At 42.3% G+C, this 19,746-nt stretch overlaps 1 protein-coding gene across 3 annotated transcripts in view; it reads right to left on the bottom strand.

Annotated features, from left to right (window-relative positions):
- The window catches only part of LOC121168277 (RUN and FYVE domain-containing protein 2-like), a 44,878-nt gene that overhangs the window by 6,333 nt on the left and 18,799 nt on the right, over positions 1 to 19,746 (bottom strand). For 2 of the 3 annotated variants that reach the window (XM_040998206.1, XM_040998205.1), the window contains 4 exons: positions 18,711 to 18,827; positions 16,081 to 16,248; positions 12,964 to 13,061; positions 10,975 to 12,210 (listed from right to left, as the gene is read on the bottom strand). In XM_040998206.1, the coding sequence (XP_040854140.1) occupies positions 12,102 to 12,210; positions 12,964 to 13,061; positions 16,081 to 16,248; positions 18,711 to 18,827 (492 nt within the window). In that variant the 3' untranslated portion in view covers positions 10,975 to 12,101. Of the gene's footprint in view, positions 1 to 561; positions 611 to 1,960; positions 2,056 to 2,377; positions 2,508 to 10,451; positions 10,572 to 10,974; positions 12,211 to 12,963; positions 13,062 to 16,080; positions 16,249 to 18,710; positions 18,828 to 19,746 lie in introns of those variants that run through there. The other variant, XM_040998204.1, reaches the window with a different exon arrangement.

Here is a 19,746-nt window from a genome sequence, read left to right as displayed (position 1 = left end):
TCCACCTTCCTTTGCATGGACACTGGACCACCCTGCAGAAGAACTCTAAGCCATTCAGGCATTGTTTGCTACTGTGGAGTTGGCTTTTTTACTCAATGTGAGCTTGAAGGTTAATGTCAATAATAACGTCTTGCAAAAGGGCCTTCTCTTATTCCTACTGTCTTGGCTGTCCCCACTGACCTTATGCTAATCAAGGGATGTATATTTAGGCTTTCATCTTTAGGTTCTCGATTTCTTTGTGATACAAGATTGAATTGTAGAATAAGAATTGTAGCAGGGAGTTCTATTGTTTTTCGGTAAGACACATGGCAGAATTATCCTTAGAAACACCCACTTGACCATGACGTAAAAAGGCTGAGCCAGAGTTTGACTGGTTCTGTATAAATAAAGCGGACAGCTTTATTGCATTGTCCACAATGATCATGGAATCCTAGTGGTCCATCTCTCTCTACTCTCTTTGCGCCTCATCCACCCACATTCGTGAGTTCTGAACTCAGCTGGACTCAGGCATCTTCCCATATATCCATATCTTTCTACTGAAAGGAAACATTTTATACTCACCTGTAATGCTTTGTTGGCTTCTTTTATGTCTTCTATTTTGAGTTTTGATCTAAAAAGATTACAAATACACCCAAATTTCAGCACACATTTTTAAACAAAACACCTTTTTAAACATTAGAAAGTATTAGTTTATGATCATAAAAAAATCATAAAATCATTTATGATCCTAATGATTTTTTATGGCCAGTGGGATATTTCATATCTTCCTGTATTTCCTAAATGTCTAAGCAAAAACGTATCTAATTTAAAATGTGCTTCTTTAAAGAAAGAAGTGTTGGCAGTTTCACGTGATCATGTCAAAATCAGGGACTAAAATTCACTGTAGATTTACTATGTGGTAAACACTCTGACAGACCCTGTGCTTGCATACCCTCAACCCCAAATCTTCACAGAAATCTAGTAAAAATGAACAGACAAAATGATATTAAATCACCTGTAGGAGCTCAAAGAAGTGGAAATTGAGGAAGTCAGGACTCACACTCTGCCCTGTGTGAACTCAGAATGCACATGCTAACCATTTACGCTCATTATTTCTCCAGCAAGTATACAGCAGGGGCTAAAGGAGAAAATGTTGTGGAGGACTTAACTGTGATACTTTCCTGCCTTCAGAAAATATATATGTGAAAGTGAATGCAGATTTTAACTGGCAATATTTAATTTGTTTTAGTAATACATTCAATTCTAAATTAAATCTTCACAAGTTTACCCCAGAGACCTGGCAAAATATTCAGTCAAGATATAAAGATGGAGCCAACCCAAAGCACAATTAGAAGGTTGAGAAAAATGAGCCATGAGGGCTCAGCTAGCTAATCTTCTACCTGAAGTACCAGCATCCCATATGGTCGCTGGTTCTCATCCCAGCAGCTCCACTTCCCATCCAGCTCCCTGCTTGTGGCCTGGGAAAGCAATTGAGGACGGCCCAAAGCCTTGGGACCCTTTAACCATGTGGAAGACCTGGAGTAGGAAGTTACTGGCTTCCAGATCAGCTCAGTTCCGGCCTTTCAGACTGCTTGGGGAGTGAATTATCGGGCAGAAGATTTTCCTCTCCGTCTCTCCTCCTCTCTGTATATCTGCCTTTCCAATAAAAATAAAACAAAATAAAAATATTAAAAAAAAAATTCAGCACCTGTTGTTTCGGTAAAACATACTAAGTGAACTCCTGGATTATTTGCCCTGGAAGAAATGAAATATGATTCTGTGCTCTCACCTGCTGGGAAACATTCACAGCTAAAATCCAGTAAAACTTTCAACAGAATCTCTCCAATCTAGTAATTCTTAAAGTTTTTTTGTGCTTTGTCTTTCATTCCTGTATCTAAACTTCTCTGCCTCACGGTTTGGTAACACACATGTTCTCTATCGGCATCAAGGGCACTCAGACAAAGGAAAGAAGTGCACGTACTCGCTGAGCTTGCTGCCAAGTTCTTGAAGAGCTTGCTCTTGCTCATGATAGACTTTTCTCAACTGCTGGTTTTCATCCTGGAGGTTGAGGAACTCCTTCAAAACAATAAATGACACACACACAAAAGTAATTAAAAAACAAGAAGAAACTAGACGTGTGTGTGTGTGTGTATGTGTGTGTGTGTGTGTGTGTGAGAAAGAGACTAATTAGCAGAATCTCTCAGCTTTTAATGAAAAATGAAATTATGTGTCCAAAGCTCTTTCCTAGCTGTTCCAACTATTGCCCACTCACTTCATCTCTTCATTTATCTATTTTTAAAATGACCTGCTGTCCTGTTTTTCTTGACATAAAAGTAAATTATGATTCATCTTTTGAAATAAGTTGACATGTGTTAAGACAAGTTTTACCACTATTTACTTTTTTAAGACCAGTCATTTGTTGGGTCTCATTTCTGAGATGAGATAAGGCCTCTTTCTCCTTCTGAAGATCTTCCTGCAAAGTCTGCCTCCACTCCTTCTCAATCTTCAGATCCGTTTCTAGCTGTACCCTTGAAGCACAAATAAACAAAAGTTCAAGTGTTTTTTTATCACACAAGGATTGTATATATATCTTAATAGCAATAACTTTCTAATTCCATTTTTTAAAAAAGAAGCTTTTTTACTGAGTTGAAAGCAGAATGAAAGAAACAGAGAGAGAAAAACAAAGAGAGGATCTTTCCTCTGTTGCTGGTTTACTTCCCAAATGACTAGGAACTCCATCTGGTTCTCCCGCTGGTGGCAGGGCCCAAACATTCAGGCCATCAGATGCTGCCTCCCAGGAGCCTCAGTAGGGAGCTCGATCAGAAGCAGAAGAACCAGTGTTCAAACTGATGTGCCAACATGGGATGCTGTAGTCACAATTAGCAGCTGAATTTGCTGCACAACACCAGCTCTCACGTGTCTCATATTTCTTAACACAATTTCTTTCTTCAACAAAAAATTTGATATAAAAAGTGCAAAGACAGAGGAGACCTCCTTTAAGCTGGTTCACTCCCCAAATGCCCATAGAAGCTGGGGCTAGGCCAGGAGCTGGCAACCCCATTAGGGTATCCCAGAGGGGTGGCAGAAACCCAGTCCTCCAGCCATCATCTGCTGCCTCCTGGTGAGTGCATTAACAACTAGGAATAGGGCAGGATGCGATGCAGGCACTCTGGAATGGGAATGTTGCAAGTGGTGGATCTTAATCACTACACCAAAGCCTACCTATCCTATATATTTGTTAGTGAACAAGCTCAGCAAAAATTTTTTTAAAGATTTATTTATTTATTGGAAAGTCAGATATACAGAGAGGAGGAGAGACAGAGAGGAAGATCTTCCATCTGCTGATTCACTCCCCAAGTGGCCACAATGGTTAGAGCTGAGCCAATCCAAAGCCAGGAGCCAGGAGCTTCTTCTGTGTCTCTCACAAGGGTGCACATTCCCAAGGCTTTGGGCTGCCCTCAACAGCTTTCCCAGGCCACAGGCAGGGAGCTGGATGGGAAGCAGAGCAGCCAGGATACGAACCAGGGCCCATATGGAGTCCTGGAGCATGCAAAGTAAGAACTTTAGCCGCTAGGCTACTGCACCAGGCCCCTCTTTTTAAGATTTTTTTTTTTTTTTTTTGGAAAGTCAGATATACAGAGAAAGGAGGAGAGACAGAGAGGAAGAACAATTTTTTTTAAAAGATTTATTTATTTTTATGTGAAAGGCAGACTTAGGAAAAAAAAAAAAAGACAGAGGGAAACATCTTCCATCCACTGGTTCACGCTACAAGCTGAGCTAATCCAGAGCTAGGAGCCAGGAGCTTCTTCCTGGTCTCCCACATGAGTGCAGGATCCTAAGGCTTTGGGTCATCATTTATTGCTTTTCCAGGCCACAAGCAGAGAGCTGGATGGGATGTGGAGCAGCCAGAACAAAAAGACGTGTCTGTACGACTTCCTAGAGCATGCAAGGCAGAGATTTTAGCCACTGAGCCATTGCACCAGGACTCCAGCTCAACTTCTGATCGAACTCTTCGCTAATGCTCCTCGGAAAGCAGCAGAAGCTGACACAGGTATCTGGGACCCCATCACCCACTTGGGAGCCATGGGTGGAGTTTCAGATTCCTGGCTTCTTCCTCACCCAGTACTGGCTATCGTGGCCATCTGAAGAGTGAACCAGCAAACGAAACACCTCGTTCTCCCTCTCTGTAACTGTGCAACTACTCACAGAAATACAATCAACTTTAAAAAATTGTGAAATACAGGCTGGTGTGGTGCCACAATAGGCTAATCATCCATGTGTAAGCATCACCATCCTATATGGGTACCGGTTTGTGTCTCAGTTGCTCCACTTCTGATCTAGTGCCCCACTAACAGTCTGGGAAAGCAAAAGAAGGTGGTGAGTCCTTGGAATCCTGCACCCACGTGGGAGACCCAAAAGCAGCTCCTGGCTCAGCAGACTGGCTGAGTCAGCTGAAGCTGATTCCTGGGCCCAGTGCAGTGGCACAGCAAGTTAATTCTCTGCGTGCATGCCCTGTGGGTGCTGGTTTGTGTCCTGGCTGCTCTGTTTCTGATGCAGCTCTCTGCCTGTGGCCTGGGAAAGCAGGAGAGTATAGTCCGAGTGCTCAGGCTTTTGGACCCACATGGGAGACCTGGAAGAAGCTCCTGGCTTGGGGTAGCTCAGTTCTGGCTGTTTTGGCCATTTGGAGAGTAAACCAATGAATGCAAGACCTGTTTCTCTGTCTCTGCCTCTCTCTCTCTTCTTTATATAAATCTGCCTTTCAAATAAAAATAATAAATGTTAAAAAGAAAAGCTGATTACTGCAAAAATACACAGAAAAGGCTACATCTATATAATTGAGATATGAAAACTCAAACAATAAGGTGCAATTTTCTAGGCCAAAGGATTACTGTAAGTTAACCATAACATGTTGGTATAGGCCTGTGTTAATGGATGCGATACAGTGTCCATGATGTAGCAAATAAAAATGCAAGATACTAAGGGATGTGCAGCATGATATGTCTAACAAAAATACAAAAATAATTGCATATACCAAAAAAGCATTTTCAAGTTGGTTAGCTTTCATTTTTTCCCTACTTTTCATATTTTCTGAAGTTTTCACTCAGAGCATGTCATCTTTTCATAACTAATACAGTTAGTTCCATTTTAGGAGAAAAATGGAACTTCTCTTTGTCTGACAAGTCCCAGCTGCCCATTTATATGCGTACAGTTCCAAGTGTTCAGAACTGTCAGGGATTCCCCTCTCTCTGAACTGACAGTTCATGTTCTACCAACCCAGCACCAACTGAGGTGGGCTGGCTTTTAGCATCACTGCAGGCAAACCTCTCTCTGCAGCTGCGCTCAAGCTCTGCTCAGTACAGCAGGGCAGGCGGAGGTCCCTCAAGGGGCCTGGGAGCATGCACATTTGGGCGGGGATTAAAAAAATAATGGCATCACTGAAGCATATGTCACATCACTACAGAGTAAATACCAAATTTGTCCTTTCCAAGTTTTTGTCAAACATTAGAAAGGAGACTCAGTAAGAGAGTAAATATGATTTGGGGGCTGGCGCCATGGCTCAACAGACAAATCCTCTGCCCTGTGGTGCCAGCATCACAAATCCTCTGCCCTGTGGTTTGTGTCCTAGCTGCTCTGTTTTCCATCTGGCTCCTAGTTTATAGCCTGGAAAAACAGCGGTGGGTGGCCCAAGTCCTTGGGACCTACAAACTCCTAATTCCTGGCTTCAGATCAGCTCAGCTCTGGCTGATGTGGTCACTTGGGGAGTGAACCAGTGGACTGAAGAAGACCTTCCCCAGTCTCCCCTCTCTATAAATCTTTGAAATACGCACAAATAAATCTCAAGAGATAGAGAGAAATGCTGTTTCAAGACAACATTCTACTGAATAGTAATGTGTCTCGTCTTGCTTTTGCTGGGTTTCGTTTGACAGGGCACAGGTTCGGACACAACAGAGCTGGAGTACCCTCAACAAACTGGGTTTACATATTCCTAGGATGTTGCTTGACCAAGGTAGCCCTGGAAGCACTGGCTATCCTTTTCTGAAAGTGCTTCACATTAAGAGCAAATTCTTGATTGTGAGGTATTTTTGTTTTTTGGACAGTGGGCTTTAGTTTCTATTTTTGTTTGTATTTTAAGATTTATCTTAAATTTTTTTTTTAATTGAAAAGGCAGCTTTAAGAGAGGAGATAGAGAGAGAAAAATCTCTCCACTGGTTCACTCCCCAAGAGACCACAACAGCCAGAGCTGAGCTGCTCTGAAGCCTTAGCCAGGAGCTTCTTCCATGGGTACAGGGTTCCAAGGCTTTGGGCCGTCCTCAACTGCTGTTCCAGGCCACAAGCAGGGATCTAGATGGGAAGTAGAGCAGCTGGGATGGGAACTGGCGCCCATTTGGGATCCCAAAGTACACATGGAGAGGATTCAGCCATTGAGTCTAGGCTATAGTTTCACAATATATAAATTTATAAATATATAAAAAAGTCTCCAAACAGGACAATATTCCCTGGAATAAAGACTTAATTCTCTATATCAATTCCTCAAAATATGATTTTTGTGTTAGATTTAAAAGACACTTAGAATTCTGGTTCTAAATGAGATGGAATAAACACATTACTCCTACCCTGTCAAATAACTGTAGCTCAAAACCCTGAATGGATATCTACTTCCAAATCAAAGATGAACTCCCAATTAAACGATTAAATATGTCTTGACAACAGGATTCTGGATTCTCTGCCACTGCCTATACCTACAATGTCAGGATACACTGAAACAGCAGAACGATGGTCTTATGACCGTTAATGAAGTACTATATATATATCATAATAATACAGTGGAAATCTGTGAGGGAAAGCAATGTGGGGAGGGCAAATCCCAGAGCCTATGGCACTGCATCATAAAACAAAACAAAAAACTGCCCTTCCCAGAAACATGTTCAAAATCCGACTTCCTAAGCTTTGTCTTAAAGGTAGATAGCATGGTACCCCGGTGGCTAGGGTCCTTGCCATGGATACGCTGGATGGGATCCCATATAGGTAACAGTTTGTGTCCCAGCTGCTCATCTTCCCTTCCAGCTCCCTGCTTCTGGCCTGGGAAAGCAGTGGAGGATGGCCCATGGCCTGGGAACCCTGCACCATTATTGGAGACCTGGAAGAAGCTCCTGACTCCTGACTTCAGACTCAGCTCAGTTCTGGCTATTGTGGCCACTTGGGGAGTGAGCCGGCAGATGGAAAAGCTTTCTGTTTCTCCTTTCTGTAAATCTGACTTTCCAATAAAAATAAATAAATCTTTTTTAAAAAGTAAATTGTTTTCAAAATAAAATGAATCAAATTTTTATATACTAGGGGAAAAAAAACCTGGGACATACACAACAGAAAGGTTAAGACAACTTCGCCTGGCGTGAGAAGGCAGGTGTTTAGGAAATCCCAGACCTGAGGAACAAGTGGTGACTCACTACAGTTTCTCTTCTCTGCTGTTGTTCAGCCTGGGTAACAGAGAAGCCCTCAACCCCTCAACACCAACGGGCACAGACAATGAAAGCTCCAAGCAAAGCCTACTCTTTCAGCAAAGGACTGGGATGGAGATGTCTCACGCATAACGGGCTTTTGACAACACCCGATTCAAACAAAACAGCAGAGGAAAAAAAAAAAAACCTATGGCCTCCCCACAAAATCCCATTGGCACAGGCTGAGGCGGGGCCCCAGAAGCTCACTGTTGCCTAGCAATAATGAGGTGTACCATGTATTCCCTGCTGTGGAGCTAGCATGTGCTGTACCAACCAGCAGCGATAAGGTGTCTCCATGTGCCAGTGGCACCTGGAACTCTCAGCCCCATGCTGCAGCAAGCAGGCATTCCCTATCTGCCCCACAGTGGCAGCGAAAGCCAAGAGGAACATCTAGGTGTGCAGATGGTAACACATCACACACTCCTGTCCAGTGTCAGCAGAAGTGCAGTGGAGAGTATGGCTGTCAAGCACCCTCTTCCGTTCCATCTGAGTTGACCCTAGGCTTGTACCCAGCTCAGTGCAACACATCACTGACCATGTTCCCCTACTAGCACGGCTTCATTAGAAGATGGACAAAACAGATTTAAATAACAGAGCAGAGTACATAAAACCCCAAATGTCCAGGATGCAACTGGAAAACATCATACCAAGACTAAATAAAATCTCCACATGAGTGAAAAAAAAAAATACATCAAGAGATGTGTCACATAATTCCAAACAGTTAAGCTATCTGACAAGAAGGTATAAGTTAACATCATAAAAATGCTCCCTTAGCCAGTAAGTTCATGTGAAAGAACACAAGAGGAAGGTTGGCGTGAAGTCTCAGTGCCCAAATCCTCACGTTGCACGTGCCAGGATCCCATATGGGTGCTGGTTCGTGTCCTGGCTGCTCTACTTTCCATCCAGTTCCCTGCATACAGCCTGGGAAAGCAGTTGAGCATGGCCCAAAGCCTTCAGGCTCTGCACCCGCGTGGGAGGCCTGGCAGAAACTCCTGGCTTCAGACTGGCTCAGCTCTGGCCATGGCGGCCACTAGGGTAGTGAACCAGTGGAAGGAGGAACTTCTCTCGGTCTCTCCTCTCCATAAATCTGATCAGCCTTTCCAATAAAAATTTAAAAAAAAATCTGTCTCCCTTCCTTTCAAATGAAAAGAAACTTAAAAACAAAAAAGGGATAACATTTTTTAAAAAATATTATAAAGAGGAAAGGGTAAAAAGACTTAAATGGAAGTAGATGCTAAACTTTACCCAAAATGGTGTAACACTGATACAAGTAGACTGCAAAAATCTGTACTTACATAATATAATGCTTAGAATAACCCCTAAAAAAGCTACAAAGAAACATACTGAAAAACACTACAGAAAAAAATTAGAAATCTGTATAATGTACACATGAAGTCTAAACAAGTTGGGCCCAGTGCAATAGCCTAGCAGCTAAAGTCTTCACCTTGCATGCACTGAGATCCCATACAGATCCCAATTCTAATCCTGGTGGCCCCGCTTCCCGTCCAGCTCCCTGCTTGTGGCCTGGGAAAGCAGTCAAGCATGGTCCAAGCCCTGGGACCCTGTACCCACATGCGAGACCTAAAGGAGGCTCCAGGATCCTGGCTCTTGATGGACTCAACTTTGGCTATTGCGGCCACTTGCGGGGAGTGAACCAGCAGATGGAAGATCTTTCTCTCTGTCTCTTTTCTCTGTAGATCTGCCTTTCCAATGAAAACAGATAACTTAAAAAAAAAAAAGTAAAAAAAAAAAGAAAAGTGAACTGATTGTCGATTTCTCTGACGCTCTTTAACTCTTTCCAGTAAATAAATAGACGTGAAAAAGAAGGCTTATCAGCCCTCCAGGAACTCCCCTGGGCATGCATTCCTTAACCCTTTGTTTCATGTACATACAGATATATACACATGCATTTTAACTTTCTTTTTACAAACTGGATATTCTAGCAGTGTGCATCTGATGTAGCAGTTACAATGCTGCATGCGGCACCCACATCTCATATTGGAGTGCCTGGGATCAAGTCCGGCTCTCCCTCAGCTTCCTGCTACAGTGTGCGGGGGAGGAAGTGGGTGAGGACTCTAGTGTTCAGGCCCCTGTACTGAGTTCCCAGCTCCTCTGCCTTTGTGAGCATTTGGGTAGTGAACCAGTAGAGGAAAAATCTCTCCCTCTCCACCTTTCATACAAAAGGAAAATTAATTTTTTCAAAATTGGATAACTGGTATCCTGTCTGCAGCATACCTTTTTTTTCAACTCAATGACATAATAGGTTTCATATCTGAAATGCTTGCAATCAGAAGTGTTCAGATTTGGGATTTTTTTTTTCAGAATCTGGAATATTTACAAATACATAATGAGATATTTTGTGAATGGAACAAGAAATTCATTTATGTTTAGTACAAAACCTTATACCCACAGCATGAAAGTGAGTGTACACAATATGCCTAGTGTACCTGTGTTTTGACTGTCACCTATCTCATGATGTCATGTTAATATCACAAAGTCCTAAACTTCAGAATATTCTGGATTTTCAGTTTAGGGATGTTAGGTCTGTCCTGCTGACATCGTTCCCAACTGGAGACGGATACAGTTATACACAGCCATCATTAAGTGCTAATTATAATGTTCTCAAAAACACGTTATTACTTGATAACATAAGTTGATTGGAGTTACAAAAGCCTACAGTGCTCAGTATTGAGAGAAGAGCCATGATAATGTTAACAGCAGAAAGAACTCTCAGAACAGGAAAACCACAAGACAGTTGAAATTGGTGCACGAACAGTTAAAGGAACAAAAATGTGTAAGCACAACCATATTTTCTAGTTTTTTTCTTTTTTAAAATGAGCACTGCAATTAGATGAATGAAAATATTAATATTCTACCATTGCGTGCCTCCCCCTAACACACACACACACACACACACACGGATTTGGGGGGGGAGAATTAGGCTAATTCAAGCACTTAGTTTCAGGAAATACTCACAGCTGTTTCTCCTTTTGGGAGATTTGTTTCTGCAGACTGTCGGATTTACTCAGACACTCTTGCAGGTATTTCTCATCTTCCTCTTCAGCTTCCATTTTCGCCTTCTCTGTTTGCTGCAATCTGGTGTAATTCAAATCAACTTTGGGTAAAACTGAGGCTAGAACTAGGGTGTAAAAGGGTGAAGAAGACAAATAAAAGAAAAATGGGGAAATAGAAACATTTCTAAATGAAAACAAAGTTTGGGGGGAAACTCACAAACTCAAACGTGAAAGAGCCACACAATGTCTAGAAACTGTTTAGTGATTTTTTTTTCCAACATAACACATATAATATGCCCAAAATACTATCTTCAAATTTGGTTTATTTCTCTTTTATAATTAACAATGGGAAAGTAATACAGCCTTTACCACTTAGGTAGAACATAATGAAATCAAATTTCAAAGTATGTTATGGCCTTTATACAAAACCATGAAAATCAAAGTCCTGATGTCTATGCTAGGTGGAAAAGCCACACTGTCGTGTTGTGCTGGGATGTGTCTGCCAGGAATCAAGTGTGCTACAAGGCCAAGAGCAAAGACCTGCAATTACTCTGATGATAGCCGAGTCCCTCCTACAGGATCTTTGTGCATTTACTAAACTAAGACAAAGCTGTGCGACAGCTGGGGGTGTGGACACAGGTGTTTTTATCAAAGTCAAAAATGAATGTAGCACTAGTTGGCGTCATTCCCTATAGAGTGCTCTTGTTCCTCCAACTGACTATTAAAAATCAACTAAAATGTAATTTTCGTTCTTCCTAATTTTATTTGTAAGCTATTGCTTCTCTCTGTGCCTAGTTGTACTTCCTGCCTCCTTAGGCCATCTAGGAGTTATTAACTTTCACATTTTTATAAGAAAATACCTCCAAAGATTCAAGGACATTATCTCCTTTTTGGGAATCACAAATTTCTGCTCAACAAAAAAAAAATAAATAAATAAGAAAAAACTGGCTACTTTCTTCCATACCAATAGGGCAATTCTCACACGTTTTAGGAACAGAAATGCTGTTTCTAAAAAGATGGAAGAGTAGCTTTTCAATTATCTCTCAGTTAAAATTTACATTTAAATGTCAGGGTGGTGGAGATGCTTTTCTCTGAAGTTAGAAGAACGCAGAATAAAGTCAGGGTGAGGTAGGCCTTGGAGTTGTGCTATCAGAGAGAGGGCAGAGAGGGACTGGCAGTGCCGCTAAAGCACAGGAGGGTGGCCGGTGTGGGCTATGCACAAAGCAGCAAGGGAGTCCTGAGGCCAGCAGTGGGCCAATGGGGAAAACAAAAATCCGTGCCAACACGTTGTGAAACTAAAAGTTAACTGCTTTTTAAACAATGTTTATGTTTTAATTCAAAAAAGTTGCTAGAAAGATAAAACTGCATTTGAAAATGCTGACCGCTTCTCCCACCCACAAGGGGCAGTACTCCAATCAGCCCTCGTGCACACGGTTGGAGGAGTGTATTTTTGGAAAACCAGGTGCACCCACTCTGCTGGACAACACCCAGCAGCCAACTGAGACAGCACAGGGCTCTTGATACTGTTTGACTTAATAGCATACATTTCTTTTTCAATTAAATATATTTTAAAACTGTTGATTCTCTTTTAGTCTGGTTAAATAAGTGGTTTTCAGAAAGAGATATCTTTGACCAGCTTGTACTGGTCCTGAGTGTCACTGTTGGCACATTTCACCAATGACATTGCAATTGTCCTAGTTTGAGTTAACAAGTCACTGTCACTTCATAATGGAATGGACAGAAATCAAAGACAGAAAAAGGTAATAAGGATGTCCAAAATGTAAAAATGGGGATAAAGAAAAACAGAAAAGAAAAAAAAAGAAGAAAGAGGATGTCAATAAAAGAATATTCATGTCCATAAAGCATTAATAGTTATGTTTTTCATAAGTAGATTCAAAGAAAGCAATGATAAGACATATGTTGACACCAACATGACAGGGCAATGGAAATACATTACATTTTCCAACAATAAAAGTGAAAAATGCTAATATAAACCAATTCAATTTAAACAAAATTGTATCTTGGGTTGGGTTGAGGGTCTGAGTTCAAAAAAAAAAAAAACTAAACTATCAATTTGGAATGCTTGACCTCAGATAAGGAGATGGTGAATGGCAGATATGACAATTAATGTGCATGGGAATCAATCAGGGATAATCCCATCATGGGTTTTGTTCATTTTTAGTTTTTTCAAGGTTTTTTGCTTGTGTATTTGTTTTATACAGTAGGTTGCACCACATAAAACTGCTGATCTTAGGCTTTTTCTAAAAAAAAAAAAAGGATGGCAACTTCCAATCAACAGGCAACTTGATTCCATGCAACAACCAAAACAAAAGGCAAACTCCTGCTGGGCTTCAACAGAAAACATGCTCTAATTTATATTTTCCCACCGGCTTCTGTGGCAGGTGTCAGAGCCAAACAAACAAAAAAAGAGGAAGAAGGGAGGAAAAAAGAAACTAAGATTGGAAGTGCTGTACCTCTGTTCCAGCTGCCTCATGGCTGCAGTGATTTTATTGGTTTTTTCTTCTAGTCGGGCAATTATTTCATTTTTTTCTTTCAATCCATCTTCAGAGCCCTATTTACAAAAGCATAAGAAAATAGTGGTGTTCATTTTAAAACTTATATTTTACTGGGAAGGGAAACGGAGGGAAAGGGAAAAACTTTATTTTACTTATTTTGAAAGGCATAGTTAGAAATGAGGAGACAGATACACTTTCAGACAATGGCTAGCACTAGGCCAGGCTGATGCCAGGAGCCAGGAGCTTCACCCTGGTCTCCCATGTGGGCAGAAGGGGCCGAAACACTTGGGCCATCGCTTGCTGCTTTTCCCAGGACATAAATGGGGAAATGGATGGGAAGTGGAGCAGGTGGAACACAAACCAGTGGCAACATTACCTGCTTTGCAACAATGCTGCACACACATTATATTTTGAGAGACAGAATACTCCCATTCACCATTCAATCTCAAGTGCTCCCAGGGGCTGAGAGTGGACTAGAGCTAGAAGTCAGAAACCCAGACTGGGTCTCCCATGTGGGCAGCAGTAACCCAATTACTCACTGCCCTGACTGCTGCGTCCCAGGGTCTGTAACAGCAGGAAGCCAGGGTGGGACACAGGAACCTTTACCAGTGTCCTAATCATTTGGCTGAAGACCTGCTCAATTTTTTTTTAAAGATTTATTTTATTTTTATGGAAAGTCAGATATACAAAGGAGGAGAGACACAGAAGACCTTATGACTGCTGATTCACTCTCCAAGTGGCCACAACAGCCAGAGCTATGCTGATCCGAATACAGAAGCCTAAAAATTCTTTCCAGGTCCCATGTGGGTGCAGGATCCCAAAGCTTTCAGCCGTCCTTGACTGCTTTCCCAGGCCACAAGCAGGGAGCTGGATGGGAAGCTGGGTGGCCAGGATATGAACCAGTGCCCATATGGGATCCCAGCACATGTAAGGTGAAGACTTTAGCTGCTAGGTTACCGTGCTGGGCGCAGACCTACTCAATTTTAATTTTTTAAATGATTCATTTATTTGAAAAGGCAGAGTTAGAAAGGGAGAGACTAAGGGAGAGCTTGTAACTACTGGTTCACTACCCAAATGGCTGCAACGACTGGGGATGGACCAGGCCAAAGCCTGGAGCCGGGAGTTGCAGGGCCTCCGTGTGAGTGCAGCAGTTCAAGCACTTAGGTCATCTTCTGCTGACTTCCTAGGTGCATTAGTAAGGAGACGGACTGGAAATGGAGCAGCCAGGACTCGAACTGAAGCCCGTAAGGGATGTGGATGCTGCAATCAGTGGCTTAACCGTGTGCCACAGTGCCAGCCCCAAATTTTGATTTTTGAATCAGGATATTTTAAGTTTTTTATACCATTTTGCCATGAGATTATGACTTTGAAATGCGAAAAAATGACCATATTAAAAAATTATTTTATATAAAACAGTGCTACTAGTCTTCATTTAAAATGCAATAAGCAGAAAAAGTTGAATGTCTATAGAAGACAACAGAAAAAATTTTTATAAAATAAGCCATTTTCAAATTGAGTAAATTGTAAAGGTATTTTGGCAGCAAACCTATTTAACAGCAGCATCATTTTATTAGAAATTTCAGTTATGAGGGGCCCGGCGGCATGGCCTAGCAGCTAAAGTCCTCTCCTTGAACACCCCGGGATCCCATATGAGCGCCGGTTCTAATCCCGGCAGCTCCACTTCCCATCCAGCTCCCTGCCTGTGGCCTGGGAAAGCAGTTGAAGACAGCCCAAGGCCTTGGGTCCCTGCACCTGTGTGGGAGACCCAGAAGAGGCTCCTGGATCCTGGCTTCAGATTGGCACAGCACCGGCCGTTGCAGTCACTTGGGGAGTGAATCATCGGACAGAAGATCTTCCTCTCTGTCTCTCCTCCTCTCTGCACATCTGACTTTGTAATAAAAATGAATAAATCTTTAAAAAAAAAAAAGAAATTTCAGTTGTGATAGTGAAACATTTCAACCAAAATTCAATGTTTCTCAAGAATACACTGTATGAAGAACGACCCAAAAGTGTCTTACTTGCTTACATTCAGATTTTTCATACAAGATTCAACCTTTGCACTGTTAACTCCTCAGAGTTAGGAAACAGATTAAAGCAAGGGATTCTTTTGCCTGCTCTTTGTTTTTTGTTTTTTTTTTTAACTACTTCTGGGCCCAGGGCAAAAGCCTAGTGGCTAAAGTCCTCACCCTGCCTGTACCGGGATGCCATATGGGTGCCAGTTTGTATACCAGCTACTCCACTTCCTGTGAGGTCCCTGCTTGTAGTCTGGGAAAGCAGTCAAGGACAGCTTAAAGCCTTGGAATCCTGTACCCCTGTGGGAGACCCAGAAGAGGCTCCTGGCTCCTGGCTTCAGACTGGCTCAGCTCTGGCCATTGCTGCCACCTGAGGAGTGAACTGGTGGTTGGAAGAGCTTTCTCTCTGTCTCTCCTCCTCTCTGTAAATCTACTTTCCAATAAAATTAAATAAATTCTTTTAAAAATTTTATTTTTGCTTGTATTTACTATTTGTAACTGAAACATTAAAGATGTACACGTGGGCCTGGCATGATAGCCTAGAGTATAAATTCTTCCTTGCATCTGCTGAGATCCCATATGGGTGCAGATTGTGTCCTGGCTGACCAGTTCCAAACAAGCTCCTTGCTTGTGGCCTGGGAAAGCAAGGATGGCCCAAGGCCTTGGGACCCTGAACTCACTCAGGAGACCAGGAAGAGGCTCCTGGTTCCTGGTTTTAGATCAGCTTAGCTCTATCCATTGCGGCCACTTGGGGAGTGAATCAACATAGAGAAGATCTCTTTCTCTGTCTCTCCTTCTCTCTGTAAATCTGGCTTTCCAATAAAAATTAAAAAACAAATCTTAAAGAAAAATGTACACATGTGCAAGGTACCACGTGAGAATCCACATATTTATGCACTGTATTATATTTTGTAAACCTTCCATTTAGACAAATACACACTGGCTCTTATAACAGCATAGTTAAAATTGGTTCATCTCTTAAAAATAAAAGATTTTTCTCTTCTTACAAACACTTCACTTTCTAAAACATAAAAATAATTACAACAATGAGAACATGCCTTACCTGCAACTTTTGATACATCTCTATGTTAATTGCTTTAACTTCCTCGAGTTGCTGTCGAAGGCCTATCAAGGTATCCTGTTTCTCATGGATATCTTTCTCCAACAACTTCATAGCAAGTTCAATCTCATGTTTCATGTTTACTTGTACCGCTAGCTCGTTCTCCACATCCTGCAAATTCAACGACTCCTCAGATCACATGCCACTTTTCACGTTATCAAAATCAGACACATTACAGTTGATGAGATTAATCAAGATTTCCCTTTCTTTACTCTTTTTAAGTTAACCAAAGAGAAGCAACCAGAATCAACAGAATATATTAAGTATTTTAAATGTGTGTGATTTTTTTGCTAAGATGAAAGCATTTTCTATATTGTTATCCATCTACTCAACTTTTTCATGAACTGAAGAATTTCTTAAAAGATTTAATTTTTTTTATCTGAAAGGCAGATGTACAGAGAGAAGGAGGGAGAGAGAGAAGGTCTTGCATCTGCTGCTTTACTTTCAAAATAACAACAGGTAGAGCTGAGGTGATCTGAACCCTGTGGCTAGGAAGCTTTTTCCAGGTCTGCCACACAGGTCCAGGATTCCTAGGACTTGTGTCATTTTCACTGTTTTCCCAGGCGATAAGCAGAGAGCTGGACTGGAAGTGGTGCAGCTGCAACATGAACTGGTACCCATATGGGATGCCGGTGCCACAGGGAGGAGGATTAGTCTGCTGCACCACCATACTAACAAACCTCATGAATTATTTTCCTTTAAACAAAAGGAAATTGATTAGCCTGTTTGGGCATAGTCCAGTTCTGGCTATTGAGGGCATCTAGGGAGTGAGTCACAGCTGGAGGCTCTATCCATCTATCTCTGCCTTTTAAATAAATCAAATAAAATTCATTAGTTTTTTTTTTTTAAAGAATTCTGGCAGAAGGACTGAAGATGCTTTCTAACGTTAAAGACAAACAGCAATGGGCACCCCTTCTTGACCTGGGTTTTTACGACCACAAGAATTCAGTCAGCTATACATTTGTACATTTCTATATTGCATTTTACCATTTTAAAAAGTTAACTTTTTAACAGAAATATGATTTTAAATATTTAATATTTTAATACATCCTTATAGTTCATTCCGTATTTTTATAATGCCAGTTCCAACCCATTCTGGTCATAACCATAGATTAGTTTTTTTTAAAGATTTATTTATTTTTATTACAAAGTCAGATATACAGAGAGGAAAGAGAGGCACAGAGGAAGATCTTCTGTCTGATGATTCACTCCCCAAGTGGCCGCAACAGTCGGTGCTGCGCCGATCCGAAGCCGGGAACCAAGAACCTCCTCTGGGTCTTCCACACAGGTGCAAGGTCCCAAGGCTTTGGGCCGTCCTTGACTGCTTTCCCAGGCCACAAGCAGGGAGCTGAATGGGGAGTGGAGCTGCTGGGATTATAACCGGCACCCATATGGGATCCTGGCGTGTTCAAGACGAGGACTTTAGCTGCTAGGCCACGCTGCTGGGCCCCGATCACAACCATAGATTGTTATCCACAGTTTAAAAACACTGCTATGGGGACCAGCATTGTGGCTTAAGTAGGTAAAGCCACAACCTGTCAGTATTTCATATAAATTCTGATATATACTGGCTGCTCCACTTCTGATCCAGTGCACTGCCAGTGGTCAAGGGAGGCAGCCAAGCATGGCCCAAATGCTTGGGCCATGCAACCACATGCGAGACGTGGATGAAGCTCCTGGTCCTCGGGGGAGGAAGTCAGCAGATAGAGGAATTCTCTTACTGTAATTCTGATGTTTGAAATAAAGAAACCTTTTGGCCCAACAGCATGGCCTAGCAGCTAAAGTCTTCGCCTTGAACACGCCAGGATCCCATATGGGCGCCAGTTCTAATCCCAGCAGCTCCATTTCCCATTCAGCTCCCTCCCTATGGCCTGGGAGAGCAGTCGAGGATGGCCCAAAGCCTTGGGACCCTGCACGCACATGGGAGACCTGGAGGAAGTTCCTGGTTCCCGGCTTCGGATCAGCACAGCACTGACCGTTGCAGTCACTTGGGGAGTGAATCATCGGACGGAAGATCTTCCTCTCTGTCTCTCCTCCTCTCTGTATATCTGACTTTGTAATAAAAATAAATAAATCTTAAAAGAAAAAAAAAGAAATAAACAAATCTTAGTGAAACAATTAAAAAAATATGTTATACAGGCAGGCACATTAAGCTGTTCCCTGTGATATTGGCATCCCAAATCAAATTGCCAGTTCACATCCTGACCACTTCACTTCCAATCTAGCTCCCTGTCAATGCATCTGCGAGCAGCAGCTAACAGTCCAAGCATCCTGGTCCTTTGCTATCCACAATGGAGATTCAGCTGGAATTCTGGGGTCCTGCCTTTGGACCCCAGTCCCTGCGGCTGAGACCATCTGGGCAGTGAACCAGCAGATGGAACATCTCTCTCTCCTTCCCTTTCTCCCTCTTGTCTCCCTCTGTGTCATATAAATAACTTTTTCAGAAAATGATATGGTGGTACTTAATTTGAGAGGCTTAAGGGCATGAGTTTGGCAGCTAACAGAGATATTCAATTGTGTGTGATTGGGAATAATTTGTTCCTAGGTTTTGCTATTTAACTCATGAAACCAACCTGCCGTAATTGAGATTCATCCCGCAGCTGTCTTCTGGCTTCATTGTACATTTCATCCAGCCCCTGCCGGGAATGCTTATACGTCTGAACTTCAGTTTCCACATCCACTTTTGTTACCTAGAAAAAAAGCAGAACATTTTTTTCCCATGATATCTATTTTACTTGTATTAAAAAGTGATTCACAGAAATGGATTGGCTACACAAATATATTTTGCTTCTTTTACAATTACATTAAGAACTGTCATATGGGGCCTGGCGGCGTGGCCTAGTGGCTAAAGTTCTTGCCTGGGAATGCACCAGGATCCCATATGAGCGCCGGTTCTAATCCCAGCAGCTTCACTTCCCATCCAGCTCCCTGCTTGTGGCCCAAGAAAGCAGTCGAGGATGGCCCAATGCTTTGGGACCCTGCACCTGCGTGGGAGACCCAGAAGAGGTTCCTGGATCCTGGCTTCGGATTGGCATGGCATCGGCCGTTGCGCTCACTTGGGGAGTGAATCATTGGACAGAAGATCTTCCTCTCTGTCTCTCCTCCTCTCTGTATACCTGACTTTGTAATAAAAATAAATAAATCATAAAAAAAGAAAGAACTGTCATATGGATAATCACTATATATGAAATATATTTGTAATGCATAAATAATAATAATACAGCCAATACTCATTTAACTTTTACTCAATTTAAGAAATGAAGCATTACCTCTCAGTGTGCCATTTCTTTTTTTTTTTCTAAAGATTTATTTTTCTTGAAAGGTGGATATACAGAGAGGAGAGACAGACAGGAAGATCTTCCGTCCAATGATTTACTCCCCAAGTGAGCGCAACGGCCGATACTATGCTGATCCAAAGCCAGGAGCCTCTTCCAGGTCTCCCACGCGGGTGCAGGGTCCCAAAGCTTTGGCCGTCCTCAACTGCTTTCCCGGGCCACAGGCAGGGAGCTGGATGGGAAGCGGGGCTGCTGGGATTAGAACCGGCGCCCATATGGGATCCTGGGCGTGCAAGGCGAGGACCTTAACCACTTGCGCCACCGTGCCGGGCCT

The sequence above is a fragment of the Ochotona curzoniae genome, unplaced genomic scaffold (assembly GCF_017591425.1).
Source record: "Ochotona curzoniae isolate NIBS_2020 unplaced genomic scaffold, NIBS_Ocur_1.0 patch86, whole genome shotgun sequence".
NCBI lineage: Eukaryota > Metazoa > Chordata > Mammalia > Lagomorpha > Ochotonidae > Ochotona > Ochotona curzoniae.
This window is presented reverse-complemented; position numbering and strand designations above follow the sequence as displayed.